This window comes from Crocodylus porosus, unplaced genomic scaffold (assembly GCF_001723895.1).
Source record: "Crocodylus porosus isolate Cpor-Errol unplaced genomic scaffold, CroPor_comp1, whole genome shotgun sequence".
Lineage (NCBI taxonomy): Eukaryota > Metazoa > Chordata > Crocodylia > Crocodylidae > Crocodylus > Crocodylus porosus.
The window spans coordinates 6,760,756-6,774,071 of NW_017728907.1; the positions used below are offsets into that span (position 1 = coordinate 6,760,756).

At 38.3% G+C, this 13,316-nt stretch overlaps 1 protein-coding gene across 3 annotated transcripts in view; it reads left to right on the forward strand.

The window, feature by feature from the left end:
* Nucleotides 1-13,316, forward strand: part of KCNT2 (potassium sodium-activated channel subfamily T member 2) — a 259,822-nt gene that overhangs the window by 147,347 nt on the left and 99,159 nt on the right. For all 3 annotated transcript variants that reach the window (XM_019530701.1, XM_019530703.1, XM_019530704.1), the window contains exon 14: nt 3,968-4,076. In XM_019530701.1, the coding sequence (XP_019386246.1) occupies nt 3,968-4,076 (109 nt within the window). The remainder of the gene's footprint in view (nt 1-3,967; nt 4,077-13,316) is intronic.

Genomic DNA, 13,316 nt, shown 5'->3' on the forward strand with positions numbered 1-13,316 from the left:
GTTTCACTTCTAATAAATAACCTTTGAACAAGGAAAACCTGCGTACATCCAAACCTATGTGACTGTGCTGTAGCAGGTGCCTGCATCTGTCCTTGGAGCTATGAGACCAGTATTAAATAAACCCCAGACTTCTGGTAGACAGACATTTTTCAAACGTATTGTGTGGTTGAATCTCAGACAATGTGACCTCTGCAACACCAGAATATACTACACTCCTAGTAGAACCAGTTCTGAGAAGTCTATCAGCTGCTGTTCAAGACCCATGGGATCATGGAAAGATAGGCTTGGAAGGGACATCAGGAGTTCATTTAACCTAATCCCCTGCTCAAAGCAGGACCATCCTCAACCATGTCATCCCAGCCAAACCTTTGTCTATTCAGGCCTTAAAACATTTCTAAGGATGGAGATTTCACATGCTGTCTGAGTAGCCTGTTCCAGTGCTTTACTACTTTCCTCAGGAGAAAGTTTTTCTAATATCTAACCTAAACTTCCCTTGCTGCGAGCTGCTCTAAAAAAGCCAGAGGAGCCTACTCCAGTGAAAAGTCTATTACCCTTGGAGTTCACCACAAGAGATAGATCTCTGCCTGGCTCATATAATTACAGGACTATATTTTCTAGAGTGGAGGGATGTTACGTATTAAGTGTCTATATATTTTCTATATTTTATCAGCAGAGTGTGCTGCCCAAACTGCTCCTGTGTTGCTCTTTGTTGTTCTGATTTACCTATATACCATATTTACTTGAATACGATGAGGGTCCTCCCCCCCCCGTTGGCATGGGGGAAACCCCTCATGTTATAATTGCATATAAGGAAATATCACTAGCTACATTGTCTATCATAAACTTCTGTCAAAAACACCATGTGCTCAGTAATAAAAACCAACTATGAAGTTGATTAAATGTCACCAACACTGAATATAAGGCACATTGGGAAAACATGCTGATGGAAACCTACTACAAGAATAGGTTAGTGCAGCCTATCTGAACAAGACATATGGAAATTGTCCATTAAGTGCAGTTCTCCTCACTGACAACTCTTTTTCAAGTCATGGTAAGATACAATATTGTATACAGTTCACCCAGTAACCCTCTGTCACCCCCCTCTCTCACCCTGATTTGTGTGGCCCCATTCTCTATGGTAGGGGGGAGAGGAGTTGGACAAGGTTGTCCTGGACCTCATCTACATATGCATTTTTGGAGGAGTCCAGAATTGGTGATAAGCACATCCAAGTTCCAGTCATGAGTGGTAGGCTAATTAGCACATGGATGTGTGTGGGGGGGGGGATTGTGTCTGAAATACATGAGATAAGAACTTAGGCTTAAAACATTGAATGGTAGATATCTACCAACTTATGATCTGTGGTTGCTCATAATTTTGGACAATTAGTAATTCAAAGAACTGTGTTTCCCAAAGTACATAGATTTTTCAAGTACATGCATTAGGACACTTGAGGCTTTATTAGATTCAAGTTCAGATTTATGTAAGAGTAATTAGTTTTAGATGAGAAGGTCAGAAGTAAGTCTTCTCAAACATTAGTGTTGCTCCATGGAAGTGTGCTTTTCATACAGCATCTTAATTCTGTGTAGCAACTTGTTAAAGATTAGAAGATTAGTAATGTTTTATTATGTAATGTGAAAATGTAAAACGATGAACAGTGGATTAGAACAATGTTGCTAACAATAATAGTATTCTAGTAGAACCATTAATATTATGTTCTCACATTACTTTATTAATATATTTTTTCAGCATCAAAATACTCTCATGAAATAAGGAGCTATTATCATCTTTGTGCTATTATTTATCCATTTTGGAGATGCATAAATTGTGGCACAGAAAACATAAATAGCTTACCCAGGGTCACAGATAATTAATGGGCGAGCCAGAATTAGCCCATGAGAATGCTGATTTCTGGTTCCCTGCTTTGAGCACTGGTAAACACTCTGAATAATTTTAGGATAACTGTGACTGGGATGACTATGTGGCATATGATATTCAGTCTGCATTGTCCAATATTGTCTTTTAACACCATTAGAAACCTGAGAGGAATGTGTATAGCAAGATATAACACTACTCCAAGATTAAATGTATAATATATTTTCATAGGTATTATACTAAAACTTATCAACATACTTCCTTTTTATGTTATCTGGCCCTTTTATCCTTCAGCCATGGCCAAAATGAAAAAAGAAAACGAAAAAGCTGAGTATAAAATGATTGGATAAATTCTCCTTGTTCTTTTTGTTATCCATATATTTCTTATTCTACTATTCCAAATGAATTCTCCATGTGGACATTGTCATTATGTGCTAAGCACATGCCCCACACAGTATAGCTCCTTCCATCTTCAAAGCTAATTTTCAAATGATTCAGAGTTAACCATGTGGCACATTTACTATGTGGCAGAAAATCAAAAATAAAAGTACGTCACAGTTTCACAAAAAAAAATTCCTATCTCTGTGAAAATCAAGTTCCATAAAGAAAATCTTAGGCAGGTAGAAATGTGAGAGGTGCTAAACATTTTAATGATTAGGCAATAAACCTAGAAACGGATAAATGGTTGAACCAAAAAGCTAATGTTTTAGGGAAGGGAATTTGGATTTGTACAAGTTGCCTCTTTGCATGGCTGCCATCTTAATTTTCTAATTTAACTAGTTTTGTTTTTGCTTTTGGGATGCAATCCTGCCCTACTGACAACAGTAGGAGCAGAATCAGACCCCAAAATGAGAAACAACTTATCTAATCAGTGTGCATGATAGTCAAGAGAGCTTTGAAAACAACACTTGTGACCTTATATATTTACCTTTCCAAACTCTTCAAGCTTCTTAGAGGATTAAATTGATACTTTACTCCTTACACTCACTGTATATAAACAGACATTTCTGAGTAACATCTAAGAGTACCCTTTTCTTTTCTCTTCACAGTAAATCCAATTTTGCAAAGCATTTAAGCATGATCATAAATATCAGTTACCTCGAGTGATATAAATCACAGTATTTAAAATCACATGCAAAAGTAAACTCAGTTTAATGTCTCCCCTTGGTTATTTTTTTATTTCTTCCGTACAAAGTATCATAAAAATATACTCCGATTTTTTGTTGTTCACGGGACACTTTCATTTTTAGTTTGTGGTGATCTGGGAAAACCTTGTCCATTTTAGGTGTGGTAATCCTTTCCTATGGATTTCACAAGTCCAGAGAAGAAAGTAGACATAGGGAATAAAGGGAATAGTTGTAACATCCTGTGAATATTTTCTCTTGCATCACATGCTTTGTGAAAGACAGTGGGAATAGTGGGAAGAATAGTGCGATAAATCACAGAAACAGTTCTGCTCTAGAAACCTACTTGCCACTGGGAAAGAGAGTGCTCTGGGAAACATCATCACCATATTTTTGAGGCTTCACCCTTCTCTGAACTTTTAAAATATGAATAATCAGGAAAATAATAACTATTTTTAAATCAATCTGCAAGTGGCTATCATGAACTTTCCATAATTTTTCAGGTTTTCAGTAGGTCTTTTTTGTTTTGTTTTTACAAATGGGAGATAGATCATCCATAGCCCTCTGTGCCCATACAAATTCAATAAGAGGGTATGAATTGGACTTTTGCCATCTTCTGCAGGCTACCTAAATCAGAGATACAGCATGAAAGTGGAGGCAGGCTTCACAGAATCATTACTTTTCCTACCCATGTAGGTGGAGGATAAGAGGAAAGACTAGATGGAGTCTTGACTCTGCCCACACAGCTTGCCGGCTTAATGACATATGTTGCACCTTGCTGAAATCTGGCACAGTTTACTTTCTCCCAGGGCAGTGGGAAGATATGGACACAAATTGTGATTCTCACAGTTACAATCTGCTTTCCAAGCTGTTCTTGTGGCAGAGTAGCTTGATCAGGGCACATAGGACGAAGTAAAGAAAGTATATTTATAGAGCACTGATTTTTTTTCTGACGTTATCTTTTATACAGATCATGTTGTATGTGAAGAGGAGTTCAAGTATGCTATGCTAGCTTTAAATTGCATATGCCCAGCTACTTCCACACTGATCACTCTGCTTGTTCATACTTCTAGAGGACAGTAAGTATAACTTCTTTAAAATACTACCAAAGTTATTTGAAATACAATGGAACAATCTACTCAAAAGATACATAGCTCCTCCGCCCCAATAAATTCAGTGTTCCCTATCTATATTGTGTTATGGCTGTGGGGAAATATCAAGATGATATTCCATTTAACCTACCATTTTCTTATTTTTATTATGTTGTGCAAAAGGAAATCATCAAAAAATTTGCTCAAAATGCATTATATTTTAAAGGGGGGAAACATTAGCAATTTAAAAATAAAATTATTCATGTCACAAAATTAACAGGAAATGTGAAAAATATTTATTTTCATCTTAGTAAGTGTCATCATATCCATACAGCCCTACTTAAAAATACAAAGATCTGTAAGCAATTATACTTTTGTAAAATCAGCACTTTTTGTACACCTGTTCACTGTGTTTAATGGCAGTTTTCATGAGGCAGGCTGGAAAGTTTCTAATTCTAACACTTACATGTTCAGAAAGGAAGCAGAGAAATATATGGTGGATAACAGTGGATGTGTTGAACATTACTACAATGCCCGGTGGGAGGCCATGCAGAAATGTCCTCCCTCAGCAAATGATAAATAGCCAGTGAGAACTCTTGGAGTCAGCTAGCTCAAGCTATACTTTTCTAAAGAGATCTCAATTTTCTGCGTTCAGTTTTTGCACTCTGTGTACAAGCATGCTCACTATTTTAAGTCCTTACATGAGAACCAAGTAGATGTTATCCATTATGTTCCTACCCTTCCTCTATGGCTCTGAGAGACAGAACACCAGCTACTGTAAATGTTTAACTCCAATGATTTCAGCAGAGAAATAATTACTTAAATCAGCAAGTTTTAGTCCTAGCTGTCTGAATGAAAGTAACTTTCACTTATAATACATGGACTAGGATTTTCAAAATATTTAAGAAAAGGCATGGGCTTCCACTGCCACTGAATGCCAATGAGAGCTGGTTATCTACCCATATTATGCTACTTTGAAAATATCACTCGAGGTGCATAAGCCTCCAATAAATGAAGGTGTATAAAAAAATCCAGTGTGAATTCTTTTAATAGTTAATATTTAGTATTTAGGAGTCCTGAAAAATGGTGCTACAAGGGAGAACTGTTAGAAAGTAAATACCAAAACATAGGAAGTTGAAAGTATTACTATATGTGTGTGTGTGTGTGTGTGTGTGTGTGTATAAAGTTAGCATGGACACTTCCAAAAATGTTGGTACTTACTGGGCATATCTACACATGCTATTAAAACAATTACATAAATGCAGTTCACACTGGAGTTTATTGCTCCCAGGAACTGCATTTGAATGTGCACCCAGGACTGCAGTGTAGTGGGCCAGGGCAGCTAGCCTGAGGCAACTCTAACCCAGTTCAAGGTGCTGCGGAGGGGCTGCCTGGGGCATAAAGTAGGCATCCCCCATACTGAAGCACCCTCATTCCTGAGGCAGCCCCATCGCATCCGAGACATGCATTGCAGTGGAGTGAATAACTCCGCTGTAGGATAGTACTTGTATCTAACAAGTAGGATAGTACTTGTATCTAACCTATTGCATAGTTAATTAATTTACTCTGGACTAATAGCTCTACAAGTGTAGACTGGTGACATTTTACTCTGGAGCTAATTATGCTATTCCACAGTAATTGTCTCATGTAGATGCACCCACTATGAAAAAGTATTTATTCTTTACTTGGCATTTGCAGTATTCCCCTATGCTTAGTATGGGGAACATGACAATTACTGTAGAAACTTTAACTGTTGAGGATAGCAAATGTCAAATTACCATGCCTTCCAAGAGCTATGAAAAAAATTGCTTCATCAACATTACATTTTCTGCTTGGTAAACAAAGAATTTTATTTTTTTAACTCATCTTATATACATTAAAAAGAAGTAGAGAATTTCTCCCCAGCATAAAAAGTGTCACATAAAAGAGTTTTTGTTTTTTGTTGTACATCAGGGTCTTTAGCATTCAATTTTAAACAAACAGGGTTTTCAGTTATACATTTTTCTACAATAGTTTTTCTTTTGGATTCTGATATAAAGTGATTTTGACAGAAATCCAAACTACTTGAGAGAAACTACGAGAATTATCTTCTGTAAGCAGACTGCTGAAGTAACTGAATTTGGGCTGTTTGTGCACTTGAAAAAAAGTGCTAGCACTTAAGAGAGAGAGAAAGGGGGAAAAATACTCATGGTAATAATTTTCAATCATGCATATCATAAAACAGCAGAAATTCATGAGAAATTCAAGTTGGAAATACAAAGACTTTAACAAGGAAGGTGCTTAGTCCTCTTGTACATGCATTGCTTTTTACCACTCTGTGCTTTAGATCTGGAACTCAGTAAGTATTCTGGCTACTGGGTTATGTGTCTACTGAAAGTAGACATGAAGTAACACTCATTGTTTGAAGAGATATGACCATTTTGTCAATTATATAACATCTACGTAACAGTCTAAAATAGAACTAGCCAAAAATGGAAAGAAAAGACATCATGTAATATTTCAGAATTTTGCAGTTATTCAAGTCTCATAGGGTGCCTATACATGTGCATCGAGGCTACTCCAATGTACTGTAATAACCACTGTAACTTGCTGCCTTTGCCCCAGGAGCCATGCGATGCCATACTGTGCCTCCCACTGCCAGGCAGGCAGGGGATGCATGGCATGCACGTGGCTCCTGGGGCAAAGATGGCAGGGCATAGAGCCCTAGCCCATAAATCCAGTGGGCATATGTCCTCTATGCCTCCCCCAGGGGTGTGTACAGCAGCGGGAACCCCCCGCCCCCGGTCCTGGACAAGCCACCCACAACTCAGTCCCACAACTCATCCCAGTCCCGGGACTTCATTCACCCCAGCCCCTGGCCGTGCCCCTGCCCCCATCCCACTCCTTCCTCACCACAGGGGCCTCAATCTGCCCTACTCTTCCCTTCTCCCCCTTCCCGTCCCCTCCACATATTTATCTGCTGGAAGCTACTCTATATGCTGCTAGGCTGTGTTTCTGGCCAAGTGCATGCTGCGGCTGATTGTGTGTGTGTCCTCAAGACTGTGTATCTGTGTGTGTGTCCCGCCCCATTGCAATAGCTTGGAGCCCATCCCTGGGCTGCCCTGTAGCTTCTCTACACTGGCACCACTGCCCCACTGGGTGGCCTAGTGACAGTGGTGATGGCTGTGGAGTGGAGCCCAGACATGGGCTCCAGAACCATGTGCATAATTCATGCATTAAACAAATTAACACAAGAACCAATTAATGCATTAATCATGCACATTAATGGCAATCAATTGAAAGCTCTAAAAATAAGTCTTTTAACTCTATTTGGCCAGTAGAACTGCAAAGATGCCCTCAGAAGAAAAGCACCAAAGACTGAGTGAATGTTTGCAGGTGCTGGCAGGGATTGTTTTCAGCTTTCATTAGCATATGTGCACATTTGACTATGGACTGTGGCCTTTTGCTTGTTAAATTCATTGTTTATTATCATAAAAGAACAGGAATCGCCATTATGAAATAACAGGGGAAAGGTTTGGTGATAATGTTTTCAAAATAGTAAAGACAAAGTAAAAGTTAGAAACCAAGAATAAAAATCCTCCTGTAATCCGCTAAAAGAAGGTGTCATTTTTTAAAATAATTACACCACTTTCAGATTATCAATTTTGTAACCTAAGCCTAGAAAAGGAAAATATGATAGATTTGCTTTGAATTATTTCACACATGGGGAATGGCAGAAGATAGTATGACAACATAGAGACCATGTCTAGGAAAAAATTGTGCCTGATCCTGTCAGAGAGTTGAAGTTCAGGGAGAACAAGTATGCAGCTGAGGTCCCTAAGATTTTGAATAATATAATAGTAATATGAACATAATATGGAAGAAAACAGAAGAATGTAAGTCAAGGATTAGGAAATACATAACCCACTGTGGGATTTCTGGGAGGTAAGGAGATTAGATAACAGAGAAGCCAGGGTTGTGATGATGAAGGTTGTGTAAAAATGTTCAAATGACCTGGGAGAATCTTCTGAGAATTTTCCTGGTAGAAAAACATACCTAGAGAGGCCTGAACAAACATTTGAATACAGATCCTCTGAAGAACAGAGAATCTTTAGTTCTGATGCTGCACAGCCAGGGGCCTCCTATGCACATACCTTCAGTGTGTTCTGTAGGCTCCCTTGTCTGCCTGGGAACAGATGGCAATAGTGTACAGGGCAACCTTGATTGGCCAACCCACACTGCTTAGGGTCAGCCTACGTCTCCCTGCAGCACAATGTATGGATTGTGCTGCACCAAGCTTCACAGTCACACGTCACATGTGTGTGACTGTAGTAACTAATCATGAGTAAATTTGCTATCTGTATTTGCATTTTCAAGTAGCAAATTTACTTGTGATTAGGGTAATTTACTGCTCAGTAAGTGTACATGAATGTAAATGCACACATTTACTGTGCAGTAAATTAGGCTACTGTGCAGTTAAGCATCTCTTTGTAGAGAGTGGGTGGGGGGCAGGAAGTGAGGAAAGAGAAGAGGATCAAAAAGTGAAAGAAGAAAAGAATCAAGGTCAAAGATATGAAAAATTCTGAAATAAGAACAAAATATTTGATTAGGAAAAATACAGTATGATATAAAAAAAGCAACAAATAATTATTGGAATTATTTATAAATGACTGTTTTGAAATACCAAGAAGGTCATAGTGTACGCTTGATAGTGAAATATTCATCTGCGTCATATCTATATTTGTTTATTTGAATCATGGCAGTTGGCAAATGTATATGAAGGTATGATTGGGCAGGTGTGATAAGTGGCCATTCATCATCTTTAATATAGAGTCAAAGTCATTGTTTATAAAAGGTCAGGGGAAAAGCTTTATAAATAAATTTACATTTACACAAGTTAAAATCTTTTGCTATTTTAAAGCCTGAGTGGTGGTCCCAAAGTGGAACAGAATCCATTTTAAAATTCATAAGGAGAGATGTTCAGACTCAAATGTTTCAACCTTGAATTTTTTTTACCTTGAGTCAGCTTGAAAATGATGAAGATCCTGTTTTTCAGTTCTGCTTCAGATGTGGCTGAGTTCATTTAGGAACGACTGGTCTCATGACCTTTTTACCAGGTGAGAAAGCTGATTGCACAATGAAGTCCAAATTAGCAGGACTTCATGATGTTTAGAACCATTGAACAAAAACACCAATCTCCAAGGTAGGCCCTAAGACTGACTCCTACCTTCAGCTGAAATCAAATGCCTGGATTGGTTTCTTTAAAAAAATAAACCCCCCAAAACTCTGCTATTTACATAGGTATAAAACTTTGAATCTGTCTCTATTATTTGTTGAAATTGATTTAAAAGAATCAATAATTAATTTTAAACAAAGTTTACTATACATTACAGCATACCTTACCTACAACTAGCTCTGAATTCCAGGTGCTCTAACTTCATTCACCGGACTTTTGTGATTTTTTAAAACTTTAGTGTCTCTCTCTGATTTCCATTTGCTGAAGTACTTCCAGTTGGTGATTAATAGCCTCATGAGCATTTACAATAGCTTTTACACAGTGGATTCATTTGCTATTTGTCCTGTCTTTAGTATTATGGAAAGGACAGAATGAGAAAATGCTGAAGCCATTAACAAAGCACATCACATGCATGTATATTACCGTGTACTTGTCAGCACTGAAGTTAATCTGCTATTTTTTGTCCACTCTCTGGTGAGATCTTTTTGCAGCTCCTCTTTGTCAGCTTGAGACTTGAGTACCTGGCATAAAGTGGTTTTGTCTGGAAAACTAGAGATTTCATTGTGCATCCCCATTTGCAGGTCATTGATGAAAATAGACAAAATTGGGGCCAGCACAGATCCCCTGTGGCACCCTACTTTTGACCTCCTTCCATCCTGAAAAGTGACCATTTAGGCTTACTCTTTGCTATCTTTTAACCAACTCTCAGACCAGGAAAGAACTTTCTATCCAATTCCATGGCAACACAATTTACTTTTCTTTTTTTAACACATAATTAGATACAAAAAACACAAGCTTGAACATAGACATTATCTTTAAGTAAAAAAGATTGTATGTTTTAAATTTTGTTTTTGTAAATAAGGCTTTTCTAGAAGATAGTTAATTTTAAAAGAAAGGCCTTTTCATATCATTCCTCAAAACTTTTTTTTGTTTTTGCTGTATCTCTATAGGGTTAGTAAAATAAATAGAAGTGCCTCAGTTGTCTTCACTACTTTGGAAATCTGTATCTACAGGAATTATTTGGAGTTTCCTATATTCATTTAGAGGTGGTCATTGCACTGTAGAATATCATGATATTGCTTTTGGATTTGGTTAACACATCCTGAGACCACTTTCTTAAAGTTTGCTTTTGTGGATGAATGGGTGAAGTAGTACTCTTTTTCACTTTGTCTAATTTTTAAAATATATAAATTTAACTATAAAAAGAAACAGAACATGCAAAAAATAGTTCAGCTAATTTTTATCTGAATATATTAAACATTTTCACTGAGTCTTTCTTCTTTTCTAGTGCAAAAAGACTGTATTTCTCTATACATAAATGTTATATATTTTTTATTTGATACATCAGTGTTATATAAATATGCATACAAACACACAATACACACACCCAAAAAGTATAGGAGAGATTATTTTTAGAAATATTAGAAGCTTAGCCAAAGCACAAATGTTACATATATATTTGTTATTCTATACATCAATGTTATATATACAGGTTTCCCTCACTTTATGCTGTACATGTGTTCCCAGAAAAAGGCACATAACTGTAATTTGCATAAAGGGAACCCAGTTTACAATATAACAAATAGGGATATGTTCCAAAACCTTGAATGTACTGACCCCCAGACCCATTTCTACCACTTTTACAAGATAATATTGGTACTCAGCAACAGCAGACAGTACACACAAGCAGAGGGCACTATCATAATGGGGATGGCAACTACAGAAACACGTGTTGCAGACAATGAGCGAGGAGCACAGATCCACACAGGAGACTATATTTTGAAGCGTGTCTCTCCCCCAATGCACCACACAAAGCAGTTGACTGCAGGCATTCACCAAACCAATAGCATACGAGTGAATTTACCTCTCATATAATTAATCTTTGGTATAAATAGGGTAATCACATAAGAGCAAATTTGTACATGCAGAACCCGCATAAAGCAAGGGAAACCTGTATATGCACACAAACAGACACCCACAAAGTGTAGGAGACACTCTTTTTAGAAACATTAGAAGCTTAGCCAAAACAATCTGCAGCATTTTTTTGTCCAATTGTCTTTTTCCCAAGCTGTTAAAAAAAAAATAGTGTTGATGCTGAACCAAGCTCTTTTTTTGGCCCCTGGTTCTTGTTTCTTGCTTTATATTATTGCTGCAGCGCCAAAATAAACTTTATTGTTCAGCTGTAGTTATGGTATCCAATCTTGGGTAGAATTTCTTTAAGGTCCCGTCCAAACAAAAGAAACAAGAGAATTCCTACAGAATTTGGAGTATAAACTCATGGTAATCTTGTGTTTGCTGAGGCAAGCACATATGATGACTTCAGCCTTTAAAAATGTTTGCTAAAGTTTAATGTCTCATACTCAGTATCTTAATAATAGGTTGTTTTTTAGCTGAAAGTTGAGGGGATTGACAATATAAAACTACCTAGCTCTGCCATTCTGTCACTCAGCTGATGGTGGGGTGGAAGGGGAGTGGGGGCAGTGGAAGCCTGGAGCCAGGTTGGGGAAACTTTTCTGTATCCCCACTCCCAGCTGTCAGCTTTAAATCACTGCCTTTCCACTCAGCTGTGTGGTGTGGGCAGCAAAGGGGAATGGGCAAAGCACCCTGCCTCTTTCTGAAACTGGGGACCACCCAGTTTGGGGAATATACAGAGGATGGTGACAGCTGTTTCCTTCACCTCCCAGTCTATAGGATGTGGGGAGCAAGTGCTTTCCCATGCCTTCTTAAGACTGAGTGACCCCAATCTCAGGAAGGCAGGCTGCCTTTTCCTCAGTTCACTCCTTTAGGTCCTCAGGAAGAGTTAAACTGGGGAAAACTGTACAGCTGTTATGTTTCCCAGGAGAATTTCTTCTGGATTGAATTAACTCTGGTTGTTGATGGGTTATTTTTTCTCCTGGAGCAGCCATTTTGTTTCAGAAGAAAAAGCCCAAACATCTGCACACTTTTTTTTTTCTACTGGGAGAACAGTGATTCTTCTGCTAGAAACTGAATGTCTACATGTATCCTAAAGCTATGTTTGAACTTTATCAGTGAGTGCTGTACTTGATACATCCCTTCCCTAGGTCTGAAGGGACTGAACTAGAACTATTGTTGCTAATACTCTGCTTAGAGCTGGTCAAAAGTTCGAATGTCTCTGGAAGCCCTGATCACACTGTTTGGCAGGGCTGCCTTAGTCATGAAACCTGGAAGCCCTGGATCTCTGCTTCATACCAGCCTGCATGCTGTAGATCTTGGAAGTTTTAGCCTTTCAGGTAATCTGACAGAATCCTGCTTGAGTTTTCTCAGTTTAATGAAGAAGTGGTGTTCATGCAAATTATTTCAGTTTCAGGAAATAAGCAGTTTCCAATGAAAACATGTCTTATCAGGTCAGCTCTCATTCCAAAAGCAGATCCCTACACAGTGTTAAAATTATCAATTTCACCCTATTTTTAAAATTAACTATTGGGAAAAAAACCACACCTATACAAAATCCAAAAAGCTTCATAACCATAGGAAAAAAATAGAACTGTTAATAAAACTGCTTGAAGAGGTAAGCAACAATAGGTATTCATTAGGAAACCTGGTAATTCCTTAACACAGCATTTGCAAACATACTTTCAAATTCCAGGCTGCTCTGCAATTCTGACCATGTTTGACTGCAAATGATTGTTTTCTTGTTTCACTACTTAAGACAATGGCTTTCAAACTTTTTTGAGCTGAACCCCCCTTTGAGTTACAATTTTGTTTGCACCCCCACCCCTTCATACCAGAGGAGCAGTGCATCCAGACACAGGGTACACCTTATCCTAACAGCTGTCATGGTTCTGCTTGACTCAGCTTGGCAGGGAGGCTTCACCCACTGTGGCTCTAGCACCTGTTGCCTCAGCCCCACTGTGGTTCTAGGCTGTGTACACTAGCCTCCTGGAGGCAAAGCAGCCCACTGGCGGAGCCTGCCCAGGGGTCCCTCCTTCCTTCATCCCCCTTTTGGGGCTGCACCAGCTCCTTGCAAATTTATTGTCTGCACCCCACTGCAC